The sequence below is a fragment of the Urocitellus parryii genome, chromosome 4 (genome assembly GCF_045843805.1).
Source record: "Urocitellus parryii isolate mUroPar1 chromosome 4, mUroPar1.hap1, whole genome shotgun sequence".
Classification (NCBI taxonomy): Eukaryota; Metazoa; Chordata; class Mammalia; order Rodentia; family Sciuridae; genus Urocitellus; species Urocitellus parryii.
Window position 1 is genome coordinate 158,135,749 of NC_135534.1, and position 23,347 is coordinate 158,159,095.

Here is a 23,347-nt window from a genome sequence, read left to right on the forward strand (position 1 = left end):
GCTGAATAGTCTAGCTGATGAAGTCCAGCAGAAGAACCTATGTGCGTTCTGTCCACTTGCATTTCTTACACAGAGTTCATGTACTTGCTCATTTTGTTATAGCATCATGATGATTACCACCTGCAGGTAGTTTCTGTCTCTTGAGGTCTACAGTGTAGCCAAATGCAGTTTCCTTTACACTCTGAGAAAACATTACTGCCACATTATTACTTACATGCTACGTGTCACAAGAAATTTAGCTACCTCCTGTCTATTTTATACTTTTCTGAGGATATTTTCCAGTTGAAAGGGCTCTGGTGATTCTCTTTACTATCCTCTTTCTTTGGAATTTAAAATGCACTTTAACTATTTCTATCTCAACTTTACCTTATTATCTAACACTTATAGGGGACCAGAAAGAGTTTCACAGTTTTTATGTGAGGCCTAGAACAAACAGCATTCAATATATTTGAACACTTCTATGAGGTTCCTTCTTGTTCCATTTCATTTTTCTGGGTGTTGCTCACTTTCAGTTAGTTTACTGGAAAGGAGTAACCTTTTCTTTTTATAATGACAGAATTTAGAAGGACATTTTGAAAGACATGTGAGAATATGGTACCAATAGTCATAATGGCATTTTACAACAAGATCTTATAACATATGTTGGATTTTTTGGTACCAGGGATTAAACCCAGAGATGCTTCACCACTTAGTTATATCCTCAGCCCTTTTTAATATTTTATTTAGAGACAAGGTTTCACTGAGTTACTTAGGGCCTCACTAATTTGCTGAGGTTGGCTTTGAACTCATGATCCTCCTGCCTCAGCTTCCCAAGCCTCTGGGATTACAGGCGTTCGCCTCCGTGCCTGGCCATATGTTGAAATTTTAAGGGTGGATTTTTCTTTCTTATTTGCTCATTTTTTGTTAATTGTATACTCTGTCTTGTTTATAAAAGTAATTTGTTAATTTCCTTTTATCTTTTACAAGTGTGATAAAATAGTTATTTTTAAAAACTACATTTAGGTATATATGTATGTATATACCACATATATGTATACAGAAGCAGAAATAACGTGGAACTAAGTTACCAGATATAGGTGGGGATTTATTTAAAGAAGAATATGCAGTGTCACTACATTTAGAAGTGTAATTATTGTATTAATTATGCCTTTTAAATAGATACAGTTTTCAGGTTGGGGATGTGCTCAAGTGGTAGCACGATCGCCTAGCATGCATGAGGCACTGGGTTTGATTCTCAGCACCACATAAAAATAAAAAATAAAGATATTGTGTGTCCACCTAAAACTAAAAGTAATTAAAAAATAAATACACACAGTTTTCTATGGTTATAAGATACTTCCACATCTGTTGGCTTAAGAACTAGCAGAAGAACCTAGGTGCATTCTATCCACTTGCATTTCTTACACAGAGGTCATGTTCCTGCTCATTTTGTGAGTTCTAACTAGCACTGTCATTCATTCAGTCATGAAGGTGGATAAATTATCTTTATTTTCAATTTATAATTATGTCACCTGCCTTCTGTATAAGATTATTACTAGAAAAGAATAAACAAGTCCCTAAAGAAGATAACCTGAAATCACATAATGTTTTATTTAATTTCCCATATAAAATATAGGAAATAAAAATTGAAATGTATTTATATATTAATTATATTATGTAACAATATTTTCTGTTGTATATTTATTGTAACTTACTTAATTGCTTAACTCCCCAATTTTTTGACCTAGCTTATAAAATATATTTTTCTGTAGTTTCGTCTCTAATTTGTTTACACAGCCACTTTGTAAATTTGGTGGTTATATCATTTTAGCTTTATACTTTTTGTGGCAACCTACATAGTTTGGTCCACTCATCAGCCACTCAATTCTTGGTTACTATAATTTTTATCACATTCTAATAGGCTGACTATGGTATTATTTCCCTTTCCAGCATTATTTTTTGTGCCCTGAGTTATTTTACCCAATTTACTGTAACCTAGGAATGTTTATTCAGAAGTTACAGTGAGACAATAGTAAATAAAAAAAAAAAGTTACAGATATTTCCCCCCTCTAACCTAAGTGATGTAGCTTAGTTCTTTATAACACTTGTGTTGTTGTCTTGCCTTTCATTTCGTATGACTAACTTTTTATACCAAATTGAATAAGCCATTAGCTTTTAGTCTGTAGGAATGTGGATCCATAGATATTTCCCATTAGACAAAAGAAAATCTATAAAAGCGATATCCCCTGGGGCTTGGTCTTCCTAGCGGCCTAATGGTCTAAAGCACTGTCAGACTGTACCCTTATGAGAAAGAACTATGTTGGGTGATTCCCTTGACATCCAGAGATACTAATTGGAAAGATGTGCACATCCTTTCAGATGTCTTTACTTTCATACTATACCACATTTATTAATCAAATATTCTGATTCAGGGAATTCATTTTATGAATTTTTTATTTTTAAAACGATTACTGAGCAAAATTATAAACCTTGTATATCTTGTGTAGTTTTAAACTAGACCTTGCTGAAATAATGAGACATACTATATGCTTAGAAATCCATGCCATTTTGGAAAGTTTTTTTTTTTTAATAACTTCACTTCAAAAAAGACTTCCACTGGTGATGGTTGCACAACTCTGTGAATTTACTAAATTCCTCTGAATTATACAAAGAGTGAATTGTGTGGTATGTGAATTATATCTTAATAAAGTTGTTAATTAAAAAAAATTCACTTCACAAAATGTTTTCATAGGTGCAAAGTAATAGAATTTTCATTTATATTCACAATAAAAAAAATTAGTAGCCCTAACAGCTGGGCATGGTGGTACACGCCTATAATCATAGCTACTTGGGAAACTGAGGAAAGAGGATCATTCATTCAAGGATGGCCTGGGTGACATAGTAAGACCCTGTCTCAAAAAATATTATTATCTCTAATAAATGTTCAGAGCTTTAGAAACCTAAAATTATGTATGACTTAAAATAATTTGTGTTTCTATTCAAAAGTAATTCATGTTTATTATAGAAATTTCAGAAACTATAAAGAAAAAAAGATGCTTAAAAATAGTGAATCACATTCACATCTAACATGTGTATTCCTAAACATTTCCTACTTAACTGTTTTCTTTGTGTCCATACTTTGCCAGCTTTCATGAGCAAATATCTTTTCAGGACCATTTTAGGAAAATAATCAGCTGTAAATATTTTGTTTCATAAGAAGTCTAGTGAAAGCATTGGCTTTTTTCCATGGACCATGAGAGCTGTATATGAAGGGAAGCAATAGCATTATCTAAAAAGAAATACAATAAAGATATACTAGCTTTTGAACTACAGTCAGTCTGAAATATTATAAAAATTTGCCATAAAACATTTTGGATTTAAAATTAAAACTGAAATCTTTGATAAATTATTTTGACACATTGATTCTTTTGTAGGTAGAATATTTTTCTGCTTTTAAAAAGACTCTTGTTATCATATTTAGCATTAACTTTCTAACGGCTAAAATTGTTCACAACACTGTTTAAAGATCAGGCTTTTTTTTTTTTTTTTTTTGTAAATATTAAGACCTGAGTACAAAATGAGGGCTGTATTGTGGATTAAGTGAAATATCTCAAGGCTGTGCTGTTCTGATAACTGAACCTAAAGTGACCTTTCTCAGACACAATTACAGAGCTGTATGTTTTTCCTTTAATTTCATCAGGGGTTTAATTAGTATACAAATAAAACTTCCCTTATCTTCCTTTCTACCTAATTGGCTTGTCTTCGCTTATATATGAAGTATGTGAAAGTGGGCTGTAATTAGGGTGACCGTGTTAACCTTTTTTCCTCAAATGTACTGTTGCCTAAAGGCCTCAAGGCCTAAAAACAGTGCTTTGGATTATTGCTTTGCAATCACTATGGCTGTCCCATAGGTTTTCTCATGAGCAGAAGGGCTTTGGGTGCTGCAGGTTCCCACTGCTTAACAGGATCTTCATTCTTCTCCCCACTAAATGTTTATTGATTATCTCGCTGTTCCAGGCTCAGCCTCCAACAACTTAATATCAGGTGACAGTCAGGAGAGTTCTCCAAGTAATTAGAGTTGAGCATTGGGGGAACAATTAGGAGCAGAGTTATTAAACTTGATTTATCCTATTCTCTCCTGAACAGTTTCTTGGATATCAGAACATCACACTTTCACAATCTACCCTGGTTGAGAAATTAGTGGCTAACCTGCTGCTTATCATTGTTGCCTTGCTGCCTAGAGGCACACCCTCTTGGTTTCAGTCATTCAGTTGGAAATATTAGAGTCCATAAAGTTTATCATGGGTTTTAATTAGATGAATCTGAACAGAAGAGAAGAAAAGCTGAACTTATTTTTATATGTATAGTATATATTTTATATATGCTATATATGTAAGCATATACACACCTCTATTTTTCTTAAATAATTAGATACTTCATAGGCAAACTGAAGAGTCCTATATAGTATTCAAAAATATTTGATTCTAAACTAACATACACCTCCCAATTCAGTCCTTTATTATTTATAACCTAGACTGTTGATGTGCCCTATCTTATACCTTAGTGTAAAGAAAGATCTCAGAATATATTTATAATCACTTTAAATAAAAAATTTTTTCTTTAGAGTTTGGTGTTAGGTTTTTTAAAGATTAAGTTTTATCATTAAAAAAAGGTGAATATCAGGAAGAAGACATTTTGAGCCACTTATTATATATTGGTGTTTTGCATACATCCCATAAACCTTAATGAATACAGATTCCTTGATGATACCCCTCAACTCTTTAAGATGGGAATTGTATGTCTATAAGTTATGTAACTGTGATTTTAAAATAAGAACTATATTGTTTCTTCATTTTTACATTTGAGGAAGTATGATTTATATCACTTTGTTTATTACCACTTTTTGTTCCTTTTCTATGCCACTGTCTACTGTTAGCTTTAGAATAATGTGGCTTCCTGTCATTGCTCCTGAGAGATGAAAATTAAAGAATGGAAACAAGATTTAGATATATAGTAGAAGGTTCTAATGCCATTAGTTATATCTTATTTGAAAGTATAATGTAAGATTGCTGAAAGTTTAGGTTTACAATGGTCTAAGTTTATAGATTCTCTCAGATTGGACCAGTGACCTTCAACCTGGATAACCCTGGAAACAATATACTGAACCCTGGAGAGTCCCTTCAAAAGTATGCACCTCTAGTCATGAGAGTTACTGAGCAAGAGAATTTCAATAGCTTGGCACAAATTTATTATTTAGTTGGAAAAAGAGTTTAAGCTTTATGCATGACTCATGGTGAATCATTAGTTTTATCTTCATAACTGAAAACTACTATTTATTTATTGCCTGGAAGATATTGGAAATACTGATTTTAAAAGGACTCAAATGAGGTTTTTTTTTTTTTAAATAAAGAAGTCTTGTGTATGATACTTCAGTGCTTTTAACTATCAATATTGGCACAAAATTAGTAGGTTTAGAGTATTTTTTTAAAAAATTTGTTATTTACTGTTTTATAACAGTTGATTTGAATCAGTGATTATTTCCAGGGTGGAATATTCTTTTTAAAATTTAAAGTATATTTAATTTTTTAACTGATGTATAAAACCATAAAATGGTACATGCTTATGAAGTATAGGTAATGTTTCACTACATGTATACATTGTATGATGTTTAAATCAGGTTAAGCATATCTATCTCCTCAAACATTTATCTTTTTTATGATGGAAATATTTGAAGTTCTTTCTCCTAGTATTTTTGACATGTATAGTACATTATTATTATTTATAGTCACCTTATTGTACAATAGCATAAACTTTGTGCTTCTGTCTAACTGTAACTTAAACTATAGGTCAACCTTGGACTATTCTTGAAGATGTGTTAATACTAAAGATTTAAAATAAAATTAAGTGCCTAAGAAGTAATCACAGCTTGATTATTTTTAATATCTTGAATACTATTTGTCTAGCAGCAACTTGTCTGCTTGAAAAATTAGCTACTGAATTAAAAATCTTGTAACATTTTAAAATACCTGATTTGACTGATAATTTCTTTCAGTTCATCAGCATTTACATTGAATTAATTGTATTAGCTCCAGGAAGTCAGCTTGATATTTTATATTATTCATTGTGAATGCAATAAAAAGATACTTTTAGAAGAATTTTAAACATGAAATTATAGAATGTTGTTTATTCTTTACTGGGTTTGTGGAGCACTGTTGTGGATATTAATGTGTAGATAAACTCTGAGCAAAAAGAAAAAAATATTATGTGTATAATATGTGTATGATTCACTGTACAACAAGTTTAATTGAAAAACTTTTAAATGTGCTTATTTTAGGGATTCCATAGGCAAAGTAATAAACAGTGTAGGAATCAGAAGATCTCTTAACACTAAACATCTATTTTGCATCCTAGAATTTTAAATGAGATCTAGAAAGTACTCTTTTAAATTGTTTGTGGTTCTAAGACCATTGGCCCTAAACTTTCCAAATAATGTTGTGTGATTGTATCTTGAGATTTTTGTCCTAAATGAATATTTCAGATTAAAACAAATATCAGTAAACAGTAATATAAAAACTTCCTGAAATATAAAGTATTTTCTGAGGAAAACATTTATGGGCCACAAATAATTCTGAGTGCAAGTATTGTTTTTAACTTTCTCTAAAAGTTGAAGCATTTTGATCACATTTTTATTACTATTCTTGATATGAAAGAAGCAAGTGAATTTTTTTGGAGTCTAATTTGTCCACTTAGATGTCTACAGCAACCAATTATGGACAAATACATAAAGAAAGTAGGGAGTTCACTACTCTTTCCTAGGTGTCTCCTAGTCTACTTACCAATTATACACTCAACTCTGGGCATCTGATAGCTCTTCAGCTCTATTTATAGTCAAATAGACTCTAAATTTAAAGGGCTTTGTCCCCTGAAATTGACTTTTATTATTATTAAAAGAAAACACGACTTGAGATTTCTATAATCAGACAGTTTTAGTAAGAATACAGTTTATCTTGCAGTACTTTAAAAATGTTATATTTTATAGGCAAATATTTTTTTAAATCTTACCAGTTCTATCATTTCTAATTAGCAAATATATATATATTTTTTTTTTGTAGAAAATTTGTTAAATCTTGACGTGTAATGACCCAAGTCTACTTCTCAGTCTGTATTCTCCTTTGTTTAATAGCCTATGGCATAAATTGAAGTTAATTATCAGGGCTGACAAGTAACTCTGTTTTCTGTCTGTTTGCAGAGTCTCTCCGAGGCAAAGATGGAGCTGAGAAGAAAAGATCAATCTCTGCGTCAGCTCAATAGACATCTTACCCAGCTGGAGCAGGACAAGCGTCGACTGGAGGAGAACATCCATGATGCAGAGAGTGCCCTCCGCATGGCAGCCAAGTGAGCATTTGGACCTTGGGGAGATCACTTAAAACAGACAAAAGATCAATTCTTACTTTCATGCTCTGGGTTTTAGCCCTGGATAATACAGTGTTAGAAAACAAAAGTACAGCTGTCTTTCTTTGAAATTCTCTGATATATCCTTGAAGAAGAAAACTCTTAACTCAACATAATAAATGTATATTTTATTGAGAAGCCTAAGAAAAGTATAAGCTCTATATAACCTCTATATGCGTTTTGGGCTGTTATGCAGTGTTACATGCTTGAAACCATGTTTTCAGTAATGTAAAATGTAAGACTTTTTATTTAAAAGTTTTGCATAGTGTCTACTGTCACATATTCCTTATCTCCTTCTGCCCCCCCCATTTTGCTCTTATTATAATATACTAATATTACAAGTAGTATTTGTATAAGGAAGTTTTAGCGTATGATCAACATGTATACCATGACATTTTAAAAATGCACCAAACCATTATTGATCTTGGAAAATTAATTTAATTTTATAGCTGTATATTCCATGTAAAATAGAAAAAAATACAGTTTTCTAGAAGACAACTATGTAAATGTGGTGTGAGTGTTTTTCCTTTACCAGGTAATCAAGTTGACATACACTATGAAGTTCAAATTGAACAGATCTCTTGGGCATTTTTGTTTGTTTCCCCACAACAAATTTGATATACTACCCTTTGCATACACCATGACTTACAGGAAGTCTATTTAGAATGGGCATGTATGAATATGTAACAATAAATCCCACCAGTATGTACAACTATAATATGCTCATAAAGAATAGAAGAAAAAAAAACCCTCTCACAAACAGTAAAAAAAAAAAAAGAAAAAAAGGAAAGTCTATTTGAGAGTTAAAGAGACATTGATTTTAATAAATTTAATGTCTAATTTTGGAATTCTGAGTTTCTACACAAAATACATGATAATTAAAACATTTTCAGACAAACTTGTAAGCATAAAATATTATGAATTATGAATATAGTCTGTGCACTACAGAATATAGTCTGTAAATCACAGAATAGGGAATCTGCAATCTTAGGATATCCATAATCTTTGCCTTTGGGCTTTGGGCATTGCTGAAAGATAAAGATGAATTGACACAAAATCCAAATATTGACGTTTGAATATCCACCAGTTGTTTTTTTGAAATTTGTAAAGCTGTGTATCATCTTGTTAGGTGTATATAATTTTCTTTTTTAAAAATATAAATTTGGCTAAATCAGTTTTTGCTGCCCTGTTCAGTCTCAGTTTTCTCATTTCAAGTGAAGAAGCTAAGCCTAGATAGTTTCTAGTAAGTCTTATGACTGAGTAAATTCTGAGATTAATGAAAACAGGATTATAAAAAACTCCTATTTCTATTTTGTTTTCACAACATTGCTGTTGATTCAGGACTTTGATATTTCTATGATCTTTGACCATGGGCATAGTTCTTATAAAACCAAGAAGGCTAATTTGAAATTTGGAGAGCTAATACATTATTTACAGATTTCAATTTATAATTTACTATTACGTTTTTGGCTTCAGCAGTTTTACTCAAACTTTTTATTTCATTATAAGGGCTAGATGGAATATACAAGGTCAATAGGAGAAAGTAGTAATTTTGTATATTACTAGTCAGGTCATAGGATTCTTTGTACAATTATTGTTTTGGTCAGCCTTTTGCTGCTATGACCAGAAGACATGATGAGAACAATTAGAAAAGGAAAAGTTTATTTTGGGGTTTCGGTTTTGGAGTTATCAATCCATTCCTTTGCTCTGGGCCAGAGGTGATGCAGGAAATCTTGATGGAAGAGTGTAATGGAGGGAAGCACAGAGAGACTCCACTCACCAGGGACAAAATATATACCCCAAAGGCATACCCACAATGACCTATTTCCTCCAGCTGCACTCTATCTGCCTTTCATTTACTACCCACTCAATCCCTACCAGGGAATTAATTAACTGATTGGTTTAAACCTCTCATAACCTAATCATTTCATCTCTAAACTTGCATTGTCTCAAACATGGACTTTTGGAAGATACCTTATATCTAAACCATAATAATCATTACAGCACAAAGACTACATAGAAAAGAAAATATTTTGCATGGTATGACCATTTATGTAATATTTCCCCACCAGTGATATTTTAAAAGTTTATTTTCATTATTAAAAAAAGAATAAGACTTTTTCCGGAACTTAAAAAAATTATCTATAATGTAATCATAACTTTTGTTTTCATTTTCTTAATTTGTGTCTAACCCTGCCCCCCACCCCTGCTGCCCAATTAGGATAGGCAAAATAAGTTAGTAAAGAGTTAAGTATGAAGGTGTATCAGTGAATATGGTTAGGTTTTATAACTTTAAAAGGGGTACAATGATAGCCAAATTTTATTTTTCAATAATTGTGACTTACACTGAAATGTATGATGGTTGTAGGAAGACTTAGTTTTTTTACCAATATCTAATCTTTTCTTTTTTCTAGAGACAAAGAATGTGTTGCTAATCACATGAGAACCGTAGAAAATATGCTTCATAAGGTATTGTAATATTTTTAATATTGTTCAATTTGTACTGCTATACTTTTAATCATTATTAACTGCAAAGTGATTCATTTTGTACCTGTCTTTAAAAACAAATTACCAAAAAGATACTTTGGAAATGACTGGAATTTTGCAATATAGAATGCCATATTACATTTTTTTCCCCCAGAATTCACTTTAGGTACTTAATAAAAACTGTTAAAATAGTGTTTTCCCTAAACTGGTATGTTGCACTTGCATTATTTGTGATTTTTGCTAAATGAACCAGAGATCATTAAGATTCTTATATGTTTCAGAATGATAAAATGTTTGACCATACGTTCTAACTTAACCATTTCTAACTGTCCTGTTTATACATATGTAGAGACATAATATATTTTATTTGGCAATATTATATACCTGCAACTAGGCAGTAATGTTATTCAAATTAATAACATATTCTTATACCTTCTTACATATAAGAATATGTTATTAAAGTGAAAAATATATTTTATCTATTACTTTCAAATTTGATGACTTATATATGATAAACTATTAATTTGTAGTGATGAGCAGCATAAGGGTTTTATAATATTAGTGAAAACTCTAGATATTAACTGAATGTTTTGTAGCACTCTATTGAATTCAAAGATTTACTTATTATTTAAAAGTAGAGAAGTGATATTGATGTATTTCTGATATCATTTAATAGACAATTTGTTGGAAATGCAACATCATTTTACCACTGTGCCACACCCTGGGCCACAGCTTACCATGTTTGAATACACTGGTCCTATTTTACATTATGAAATTGACTAATATCATGTCTTATCACTAAAGGCATTTGGAAACAAATCTAGTATTTTGAGTTCTATTTTCTTATAAGTTTCTCTGAAGCCCTGGTTTATCTCTCTCCCCATTTCAAAACATTTAGCCGGTTAGGATAGTTTAAATATAGTCTCATCAAATCTGTATATGCTACAAATATATAATTTGGATTTTCAGTGAAAGAGACATCTTTGGTTAGATTTTTGTACTCAATAAATTTAGGATGAAAAAGTCTACGATGTCATATATGTGGCATATCTTTTATGCAGTTCATGTTGACTTTGAAATCCAATTGTTCATCTTCCTAGCTGAAAGAATAAAGGATGTTAGGTAGCAACTAACTTGGAGAACGGGCTCTGAGGTCAAGGAAGAACCATCATTTATATGATATATAATTGTACCTGCTCCATGAGAATGGCAAAGTAGATGTTTCGAGAATGATAAAGGCTGTTTGCAGCAGGGTGATTATAATCACACAGTTTTTCAGTTGTAATTCAACTGCTGGTCTTTGTGTCAGATGGAAAGATGTCTGTACAACTGGCCTACAGCCTCTATAGATTTAATTTTGCTTTATGGCTTTTTCCTCCTTCAGATTTATTAGTTAATTATTTTGGTTTGTGTCTTTGGGAATTTCTATCTATGTAGTGGTTTTTAAGTAATCAAAACTTTTAAAGCTTGCAGTAAAAATTTAGGAAAGGCGAATAGATAATTAAGACAAATTCTCTTTATACTTTCTTTGAAGTATAGGTGAGAATGAATGGGTGATAAGGAAGTGGCCAGAGGGTCCCACTGAAGCTCTCTGAGAGGTGCAGGCCCACATGTCTTTATGCCTGAATTTGCAGGTTTATTTTTCTAGCCACCTTGAACTTTCCCTTGTCATTTCGCTGTCTCAGGTTAACAAAGAGGAGTAGAGAAAAAGGGCCCAGATTCTTTCCATTTTTGCATACATGGATTCAACCAACCACAGATTGAAAATATTTGAAACAAAAATTGCATCTGTAACTGAACATGTACAGACTTTTTTCTTGTCATTATTCCCAATACCATAGAGTATAACTATAATGTTATTTATATAGCATTTACATTGTATTAGGTATTATAAGTAATCTAGACATGATTTAAAATATGCAGGAGGACCTGGGGTTATAGCTCAATGATAAAGCATATGCTTAGCATGCTTCGGGTACTGGGTTCAATCCAGCACCAAAAATTGAAATAAAATATGTAGGAGGATTTGTGTAGGTTATATGCAAATATGTGAGCATCCTTGGATTTTGGTAAATTAGCTGGGCAGGGAGACTATATTTTTTTTTTCAAAGAAGCAGAAGTTTTATTCAATTACACTTAAATGTATTTTTATTTATGCCAGTTTTTAATGTAGGTCAGGGGTTAATTTTTCATTAAAATACTCTTTTGTTGCTGGAGGACCAATTTCAGGTTCAGGGGTTAAGAAAAATAAGAAGAGGAAACAAAGTCATTACAACTTTTTATGACATGCATTTTTTATCTTATCTATCTATCTATCTATGTATCTATTTATCTAGTTATTTATTTGTTTATATCAGGGATTGAACCCAGGGGTTCACAACCACTGAGCCACATCCACAGCTCTTTTTATTTTTTATTTTGAGACAGGGTCTCACTAAGTTGCTCAGGGCTTCACTACATTGCTGAGGCTGGCTTTGAACTTGTGATCCTCCTGCTTTAGTCTCCCAAGCCCCTGGGATTACAGGCATGTGCCACCATGCCCAGTCGATGGGTATTTTAAAAATACACTCACTCCTCTATTGAGTTGAATCTTTTGGCTGATTTTTATTTTTTCAGAAAATCCGTACTTATAAAACTTTTTGAGAAACCATTCACCATTTTAATCATTTTAAAGTACATAATTCAGTGACTTTCTTTATGTTCACAGTGTAGCGTAACCATCACAATTATCTTACTCTGGAATGTTAATATTACTCTAAAAGAAACCCTATACCCATTAAGCAGTTACTTCTTATATCTCTTTCCCCTACCTCCTGACAAACATTGATCTGCTTCTATCTCTATGGATTTCCTATTATGGACATTTTGTAAAAATAGAATCATGCAATATGTAGCCTCTGTTGCCTGAATTTTTTCATTTAGTATAACTTGTTCAAGGTTCATTCATTTTGTGGCATGTATTAGTACTTCATTTCTTTTTATCTCTGACTGATATTCCATTGTAAGGATATATAGCATTTTATTTATGCACATGTCAGCATGGGGCATTGTTGTTTCCACTTCTTGGTTATCATGAATAATGCTGCTGTGAATACTGATGTACAAACTTTTGTTTCAATGCCTCTTTTTAGTTCTCTTGGGGATGTAGCTAGGAGAGGACTTACTGGATCATATGATAATACTATGCCTAACTTTTTGAGGAATGACCAAACTGTTTTCCACAGTGATTGTGCCATTTCAAATCCCCACCAGTGTGTATGAATGTTCCAGTTTCTCCACATCATTACCCATAGTTGCTATTTCCATTTTTTTAAAATGGCCATTCTGGTGGGTATGAAACAGTAGCTCACTGTGGAGTTTTCCTTTTTATTGTAATTATTCAGTCACATTAATGGGCTTTACTATGACATTTCTATACATGTATACATTATGCTTTATTTTATTCGTCCTTCCTGCTACTTTCTCTTCATCTCTCTTTTTGCCCTTCTGCCCCATTCCTTTCCCAATTGTCTCTCTTCTATTTTTCAGTTATCTTTTGTTCGTTTGTTTCCACATAGGAGAAAAAAACGTATCTTATGTCTGGCTAATTTTGCTTAATATGAAAACCTTTAGTTCTGTCCATTTTCCTGCAAACTATGTGATTTCATTCTTCATTATGGTTGAATAAAACCCCATTTTGTATATACAGTTTTTTAAAACTTCATTCATCTGTCAGTGAGCCCTAGGCTGATTCTATATCTTGGCTATGTGAATAGTACTGCAATAAACATGGGCATTCAGATATCTCTTTTGTATGCTGACTTTATTTTTCTTTTTGGGGGGAGGTATATATTTTCCAGGAGCAATATATCTGGATTGTATGGTAGATCTATTTTCTAAAAAAATGAGGACACTTTTTTGAGGAAACTCCATACTGTTTTCCATAGTGGCTGTACTAATTTACATTACCACCAACAGTGTACAACAGTTCTTTTTTTCCTTCACTTTCTCACTATCATTTATTAACTTTTTTTGATAATAGCCATTCTGACTGAGGTGAGAAGGAATTTCAGTATAGTTTTGATTTGTATGTCCCTGTTGGCTAAAGATGTTAAATATTTAAAAATATATTTATTGGTCATTTATACTACTTTTTAGAAGTATCTGTTTAGATCTATAGGTTGGATTACTTTTCTGTGGTTAAGTTTTTTGAGTTCTTTATATAATCTGGATATTTGTCCTCTTTTATTTATTTATTTATTTTTAAAGAGAGAGAGGGGGGGATTTTTAAGACACAAATCTTTATACAAATAAAGACACAACATCTTTATTTGTATGTGGTGGTGAGGATCGAACCCAGCGCAGTGTGCATGCCAGGTGAGCGCGCTACCGCTTGAGCCACATCCCCAGCCCTATCCTCTTTTAAATGAAGAACTGGCAAAGATTTTCTCCCATTCTGTAGACTGTCTCTTTACTCTGTTGATTATTGTATTTGCCTTGTGTTCTTTGTTGTTAATTTGACATAATACCATTCATCAGTTCTTGCTATTATTTCCTGAGTTATTGGAATACTACTTAGAAATCATTGCCTGTGCCAACACCTTGAAGTGTTTCCCTTATGTTTTTATCTATTAGTTTCAAAGTTTCAGATCTTACATTAAGGTATTTGATCCATTTTGGGTTTATTTTTTGTACAGGTGAAAGATAGTGACCTTTTTTCAATCTTGTATGTGTGGTTATCCAGTTTTCCCAGCATCATTTGTTGAGGAAGCTATCTTAACTCCAGTGTATATTTTTTTGGCCCTTTTGTCAAGAATCAGATAGCTGTAGATGTGCTTGTTTATTTATGGGTCCTTTATTGTTTTCCATTATCAATGTGTCTGTTTTTATGCTAGTACCATGCTGTTTTTGTAGCTATGGCTCTGTAGAATATTTTGAAATCAGATATTGTGATGCCTCCAGTGTTGCTTATTTTGCTCAAAACTGCTTTGACTATTTGGGGTCTTTTGTGCTTCCATATGAATTTTAGGATTTTTTTTAAGTTCTGTGAAGAATGTTGTTTGTATTTTAAATTTGGAAATATGACCAATTAAACAATGTTAATCCTCCAATCCAGGAACATTGGAAGCCTTTCCATCTCCTAGTGTCTTCTTTAATTTCTGTCTTCCATGTTTTATAATTTTTATTGTATAGAGGTCTTCTACCTTCTTGTTTGGGTTTATTCCCATGGATGGTTGGTTTATTTTTTAGGCTATCATGAATGAGATTTTTTTCCTGATTTCTTTCTCAGTGAGTTCATTATTGGTATATTAAAAAACTGCTGATTTCTATTTATTTACTTTGTGTCCTGCTACTTTGCTGAGTTAATTTATCAGTTCTGAGAGTCTTTGGTGGAATCCTTAGTCTTATAAGTGTAAAATCATGTTATCTGCAAACTGGGATAATTTGACTTTTTTCTTTTCCTGTTTATTCCTTTTATTTTATTTTTTTATCTTGCTTTTTTGTTCTGGATAAAATTTAAAGTTCTATATTGAATAAGAGTGGTAAGAAGAGACATCCTTGTCTCCTTCCTGATTTTAGAGTAAATGTTTTTAATTTTCCCCCCTTCATTGTAATGTTGGCTATGGGTTTATCCTGTATAGCCTTATCATATTGAACACTTCTGTGTGAAACTGTTGTTTTTGATTCTCAATTGCTGGTATATAGAAATAAAACTGATTTCACATGTTGGTCTTGTGTCCTGCAGCATTACTAAATTATCTTTAATGGTTGTGAGTGTGGATTCCTTAGGATGTTCTCCAAAAAAAAAATCATGTCATTTATGAATTGAGACAGTTCACATCTTTCTGTTTTGGATGTCTTTTAATTCTTGTCTAATTGTGTGGCTACAACTTCCACTACAGTGTTGAATAGACATGTTGAGAACAGACATTCTTGTATTGTTCCTAATTTTATGGGGAAAGCTTTTATTTTATTAAGCATACCATTAGCTATAGATTTTACTTAGATTCCCTTTATCAAGTTGAGGAAGTTCTCTTCCATTCCTAATTTTTTTTTAATATTTATTTTTAGGTTGACACAATATCTTTATTTTGTATTTATGTGGTGCCTGAGGATCGAACTCGGTGCCTCATGCATACTAGGCAAGCACAAAGCCACAACCCCAGCCCTGAGTGGTTTTTTTTTTTTATCATTAAAGAGATTTTGTCAAATGCTTTCTTTATATCAATTATGATGATTGTGTTAATTTTCCTCACTTTCATTATTAATGTTTTGCACTACATTGAGTATGTTGAATATCTACTCCTGGGATAAATACCATTTGGTTATGATACGTGATCCTTTGCATGTGTAGCTGTGTTTGGTTTGCTTATTTGTTTGAGAGTTTTTGCATCTAACTTCATAAGGCATATTGGTCTATAGTTTCCTTGTGATATAAACCTGGCTTTGGGATTTGAGTAATATTGGCCACATAGGACAAGTTAGGAAGTGTTTCCTCCTCCTCAATTTCTGAGAAGAATTTGAGAGAAATTGGTGTTAATTCTCTAAACATTTGGTAGAACTTATCAGTGAAGCTTTCTGGTCCTAGACTTTTGTTTTCTGATTACTGATTCATTCACTTTATTAGAGGTCTATTCAGATTTTCTGTTTCTTTTTGAGTCAAGTTTGGTAGAGGATGTGTTTCTAGGAATTAATTTTATCCAGGTTATCTGATTTGTTGACATACAATTGTTTATCCTCAAGTTATTTTTATTTCTTTGAGATCGGTGGTTATGTTTCCATTTTTATTCCTAATTTTAGTAATAATTTCCTTTTTCTCCCCTCAGTAAGTCTAGTTCAGGTTTGTCTATATTGTTGATCTTTTCAGGGGTCGACTTTTGATTTGTTTGATTATCTTTCTTACTCTAAATTTCTTTACTCTAAATTTTATTTCCTTCCTTCTGTTCATTTTGGATTTAGTTTGCTCTCCTTCTTCTACTTGTCCAAGATGGAAGGTTCGGTTATTAATTTGAGATCTTTCTTCCTTTTTAAGGTGGCTATCAATTTCTATCTAAGCACTGCTTTCATTGAATCCTGTAAGTTTTGACATGTTGTGTTTTTGGTGTTCATCTATATAAAAGTATTTACTAATTTCTCTATGACTTCTTCTTTGACCCATTTCTTGTTTTTAGTGTATTATTTAATTTCTCAATATTTGGGAATATTCCACATATCTTCTTGTTGTTAAATTCTAATTTCATTCTGTATGACTTGAATAGATTCTTTGATTTTAATTCTTTCAAATTTATTAGCTTGTTTTATGGTATAGAATATGGTCTATCTTAATGAATGTTAAATGTGTGTTTAAAAGATTTCATTAGAGTGTTCTATATGTTTCTGTTATGTCTAGTTGCTTTATAGGGTTTTTCATGTCTTTTAATTCCTTGATTATCTTATGTCTAGTTGTCCTATATATTAATGAAAGTATAATATTGAAATCTCCAAATGTTATTGTTGAATCCTTTCTCCTTTTAGTTTTGTCACTTTTTGCTTTATGTATTTTGGGATTGTTTGCATATATATGTGGAAATTGTTGCATCTCCTAAATGGATTCATCCTTTTATCATTAGTATCTTTGTCTTATAGCAAATTTTTGTTTTAATGTTTATTGTGTCTGATATTAGTATAGCTATTCCAACTCTTTTCTGGTTACTGTTTGCATGCATATCTTTTAAAAAATCTTTTTCCTTTTAATCTATTTGTGTCTTCATATCTAAAATGAGTCATTTGGAGAAATTAATCATGCTTTTAAAATAAAATTCTCCCAATCTCTGACTTTTCATTATAGTTTAATAAATTTATATTTAACCATATTATTGATAAGGAAGAACTTCTATCTACTGTTTTCCTTTTCCTTCTTCTGTATATTTATTATGAAAGGAAGGATCTGATGTTTTCCTTTTTCGCCTATTTTGTTCCTTACTTCCTCTGTTAGTGCCCTCTCCTTTTGCATTAGATAGATGTTTTCTACTCTGCCACTTTGATGCCTTTGTTTTACTGTATACTTTATTTTCTTAGTGTTTACCTCAGGGACTACAATTATCATATGAATTCATAACAATTTAGTTCAAATTAATGCCAACTTAGTATCCATAGTGTTCATTATTATATAACTGTAACCCTAGCCTTCTTGTTATTGTCACAATTACATTGATATACCTTGTATGCCCATTAACCCAGTTTGTAATGATTATTTCATGTAGTTGTCTTTTAAAATCTATAGGGAAAAAGGGAGATGTTAAAGATAAAAAATACATTAGTATTAGCTTTTATTTTTACCTATATATTTACCTTTATTGGTGTATTTTATTTTCTCATATAGATTTGAGTTACTGTCTAATTTTTTCCATTACAGACTGAAAGACTTCCAGTAGCATTTTTTTTAACTTGGCAGATCTAATGGTAATGAATTCTCAACTTTTGTTTATCTTGGAATTTAAAAATGTTTCCTTCATTTTAATGTTTAAACTTTGTTGTGGTAAGAACACTAACATGATATCTACCATCTTAATAGATTTTTAATGTAGTAGTAATATAATATTATTAATTATAGACCCAATGTTATACAGCAGACTCGCAGAACTTACTCATCTTGCATAACTGAAGCTTAATATCCATTGATTAGCAGACTCCATTTCTCCCTCTGCCACCCCCACTAATAACCATTATACTCTCTACTTCTGGATATTTGTCCTCAAGAACTGAAATCAGAGCCTCTAGGAAATATTACAGAGCTAAAATGAAAATGGGAATGTAAATATTTCTTAGAGGTTCTGACTTAAGTTCTTGAGTTTAACTACTTTAAATACTTCATGTATGTGGAATCGTATAGTATTTATCCGTTTGTGATTGGCTTATTTCACCTACCTTAATGTCTGTAGGTTACATCCCTGTTGCTGTGTATTGTAGTATTTCCATATGCCGTGCTTTCTTTTTCCATTTATTTGTTGATGGAAAATTAGAGTGTTTACATTGCTTGATTTTTGTAAATAGAGCTAAAATTAACATAGGAATGTAAATATTTCTTAGAGGTTCTGACTTCAGTTCTTGAGGATAAATATCCAGAAGTGTAGTCATTGGATCATGTAGTAATTCTATTTTTAATTTTTTAAGGAGATTCCATAATGTTTTCTATAATGCTTTTGATCTTCATAGCCAATTTTAAGTCATTATACCTATAAACGTATACATGTTATATATTTTCCTATTACATTGTATGTATTTTAGAAATTAAGCTTCTATCAGATAGATGACTTGCAAATATTTTCTTCCATCTCATAGATAGCCTTTTCACTATCTTCATTATTTTCTTTATGCATAAGCTTTTCAACTTTTATATTGCCCCACTTTTCTGTTTTTCCTTGGGTTTCATATCTATCAAGTTATTGCTGACACCAACGTCATAAAGCTTTTCTCATATTGTATGTTTTCTTTTAGGAGTTTTACAGTTTTATGTTTAAAGCTTTAATAATTTTTACCCCCACAGTATTGGGGATCAAGCCCAGGACCTTGTGCATGCTAGGCAAGTACTCTACTACTAAGCTATACCCACATCCCCTTTAATTTACTTTCAGTTTACTTTTGTTTATGGCTTAAAGTAGGCTCCAGTTTCATTCTTTTGCAAATAATATCAAGTTTTCCAAATACTGTTTATTGAAGAAGACTGTTTTTTCTTCATTGTGTATTTTTGGCACCTTTGTCAAAGATTGGTTGATCATACATGTGTGAATTTATTTCTGAGCTTTCTATTTGTTTAATTAGTCTATTTGTCTTTTTGCCAGCACTATAATGTTTTAATTACTCTAGCCTTGTAGTGTTTTTTGAAGTCAGGAATTGTGGTACCTCTAGTTTTGATTCTTTTTTCCTCTAGCTTGTTTTGGTTACTTGAGGGCCCTTTGTGTTTCCATATGAATTTGGGATTCTTCTTTTCTATTTCTGTAAAAATATATTAAAAAAGAATTTTTTTTGGTGTTAAGAATTGAAACTACAGCCTTCTGCATATGCTCTGCTGCACATGTTCTAATATTGAGCTACATCCCTTAGTCATACCATTGGAATTTTGATAGGGATTGCATTGAATCTATAGATTACTTTTGGTAATATGAACATTTTAACAATATTAAGTCTTCATTCTATGAACACAGTATATATTTTCATTTTTAAATGTCTTCTTTAGTATCTTTGATAGATATTTCATAGTTTTCAGTGTATAAGTGCTTTACCTCCTTTGTTATATTTATTCCTAAATGTTTTATTTCTTTTGATGCTATTGTAAATGCAATTATTTTCTCAGTGTTTGCTTTGGAGATTACAATTATCATCTTAATTCATAATAACTTAGTTTGAATTAATATCAAACTAGGATGTTATATATTTGAGAAACAGACTAGATTACTTTTCTATATGGGGGTTTTGATATGTAAATAGGGACTATTTTACCTGTTTCCATTTCAATTTGGAATCTTTTTATTTATTTTTTTCCAGTACTCTTGCAGGCACTTCCAGGACTATGTTGAATAAAAACAGCAGAAGCGAACATTCTTGCCTTGTTCCTGATCTTAGAGGAAAAGCTTTTAATTTTTACCATTCAGTGTGATGTTAGTTGTATATATACATATATGTATTGTATTGTATCCAAGTACTTTCCTTTTATTCCTAGTTTATTGAGATTTTTTTATTATGAAAAGTATTGATTTTTTAAAATGTATATCTATACATTGGGGAAAACATTATTTAAATATTTTTAAATATATAATATATATATATAATTAGTTGTAGGTGGACACAATACTTTTATTTTTATGTGGTGCTGAGGATGAAACCCCATGCCTCATGTATGCAAAGCAAGCACTCTACCACTGAGCTATAACCCCAACCCCCAAAAGTATTGAATTTTACAGGACACCTTTTTTTAAGGCAATGACTGCATCTTTGTAAAAAAATTTTTATTTTTATGTGGTACTGAGGATTGAATCCAGTGCCTTACATGTGCTAGGTGAGTGCTCCATCGCTGAGCCACAACCCCAGCCCTTATTGGACACTTTTTATGTATCAATTTAGATTATTATGATTGTTAGCTTTCATTCTATCAATATTGTATCAAATGAATTGATTTTAGTATGTTGAGCTATCTTTGCATCCCAGGGATAAATCCTATTTGGTCATTTTATCTGCATTCATCGGGGTACTGGTCCATTGCTTCCTTTTCTTTGTGTTGTATTTGTCTGACTTTGGTATGAGAGTAATGCTGTCTTCATAAAATGCATTTGGAAATGTTCCCACCTCTTCAGTTTTTTTGGAACAGTTTGAAAAGTATTGATGTTAATTCTTGAAATTTGGTAGAATTCACCAGTGAAATCATTTGGCCCTGGGCTTTCCTTTCCTCTTCCTCTTCCTCTTCCTCTTCCTCTTCCTCTTCCTCTTCCCCTTCCTTCCTTCCTTCCTTCCTTCCTTCCTTCCTTCCTTCCTTTCTTTCTTTCTTTCTTTCTTTCTTTCTTGAGTTTTGATAACTGAGTAAATCACCTTACTAGTTATAGGTCTGTTCAAGATTTTCTATTTCGTCATGATTTATTCTTGGCTGGGTATATGTTTCTAGGAATTTTTCCATTTCTTCTAGGTTATCTAGCATGTTGGTATATAGTTGTTCATAGTAGGGTCTAATGAGTCTTTTTGTTTCTGTTGTGTTAGTTGTTTCTTTCTCTTCCTGATTTTTTTTTAAGTTTTCTGTTTTTTGTCTAACTAAAGGTTTGTCAATTTTATCATTTAAATATCAACTCTTAGTTTCCTTTTTCTCTTTTGCTTTCCTCTTCCCTATTCTGTTTATCTTTGCTCTGCCCTTTATTATTTCCTTCCTTCTGCTAATTTTGGACTTAGTTTGTTTCAATTCCCTCCCCCCCCCAGTTTCTTGAGAGGTAAGATTAGGTTGTTTATTTGAGATCTTTCCTTTTTTTTTAATATAAGTGCTTATTGGTATAAGTTTCTTCTTAGCATTACTCTCACTGAGTCCCTTAAGTCTGGGGATGCTATACTATATTTCATTTCCATGTGCCACAAGATATTTATAACTTTCCTTTTGATTTCTTCGTTAAAGTATTTTTAAGGGGCTGGGGCTGAGGCTCAGTGGTGGAGCGCTTGCCTAGCATGTGTGAGGCACTGGGTTCAATCCTCAGCACCACATAAAAATAAATAAATAAAGGTATTGTGTTCATCTACAACTAAAAAAATTTTTTAAATTTTTTTTTAAAAAATTCACATATTTGTGAATTTTTTGGTTTTTCTTTTGTTCTTTATTTCTGGTTTCATTCCTTCATAGTTGGAAAAGATACTTGGTATGATTTTAATATTCTTAAAAATTTAAAGACTTATTTGTGATCTAACATGTGACACATCCTATCCTACCATGTACAGTTGAGAAGAATGTGTATTCTCCTGTTCTATGTGTTTCTGTTAGATCTGTTTTTCTGTAGTAGTTCATGTTTTCTGTTTTTTGTTGAATTTTTGTCTGGTTGTTCTATCTATTGTTACAAATGAGATATTGAAGTCTACTATTATTGTCTTGCTGCCTATTTTTTCCTTTGGCTCTGTCAACATTTGTTTTATAGGTGCTGTGATGTTAGATGCATATAAAATTCCTATGTTTTTCTGATGATTGGACCTGTATATTATTATATATTGTTGGGTCCTATTTTATCTCTTCTGACAGTTTTTAACTTAAAGTTTACTTCTTCAGAGATGGGGGAGGTACTCGGAATTGAATCTAAGGGCATTTTTTTACCACTGAGATACATCCCTAGCCCTTTAAATTTTTTTTTTTTTTTTTTTTTGAGGCAGGTCTCAGTAAGTTGCTGAGACTGTCTTCAAACTTGCAGTCCTTTTGCCTCAGCCTCTTGAGTCTCTGGGATTACAGGCACTCCACAAGACCTGTCTTAAAGTCTATTTTGTGTGATAAAAATATATTTTGTATGATAAAATAACCACTCCTGCTCTCTTTTGATTAACATTCACATAAAATATCTCTTCCCATCCTTTTTTTTTTTTGTTTTTCTTGTTTTTTTAAAGAGAGAGTGAGAGAGGAGGGAGAGAGAGAGAGAGAGAATTTTTATTATTTATTTTTTTTAGTTCTCGGCGGACACAACATCTTTGTTTGTATGTGGTGCTGAGGATCGAACCCAGGCCGCTCGCATGCCAGGCGAGCGCGCTACCGCTTGAGCCACATCCCCAGCCCTCTTCCCATCCTTTTACTTTCAGTCTTTGTGTGTCCTTAAACTTACAGTGAGTATCTTGTTGACAGTGTGTATGTTAGAACTTTTTTGGTATCAGGGGTTGAACTCAGGGCCACTGGGCCACTGAGCCATATCCCCATCCCTGTTTTGTATTTTATTTAGAGACAGGGTCTCACTGAGTCACTAAG

At 31.9% G+C, this 23,347-nt stretch overlaps 1 protein-coding gene across 2 annotated transcripts in view; it reads left to right on the top strand.

The window, feature by feature from the left end:
• Ccdc171 (coiled-coil domain containing 171) overlaps positions 1-23,347 on the top strand; it is a 357,480-nt gene that overhangs the window by 234,595 nt on the left and 99,538 nt on the right. For both annotated transcript variants that reach the window (XM_026398594.2, XM_077797862.1), the window contains exons 21-22: positions 7,229-7,374; positions 9,846-9,900. In XM_026398594.2, the coding sequence (XP_026254379.2) occupies positions 7,229-7,374; positions 9,846-9,900 (201 nt within the window). The remainder of the gene's footprint in view (positions 1-7,228; positions 7,375-9,845; positions 9,901-23,347) is intronic.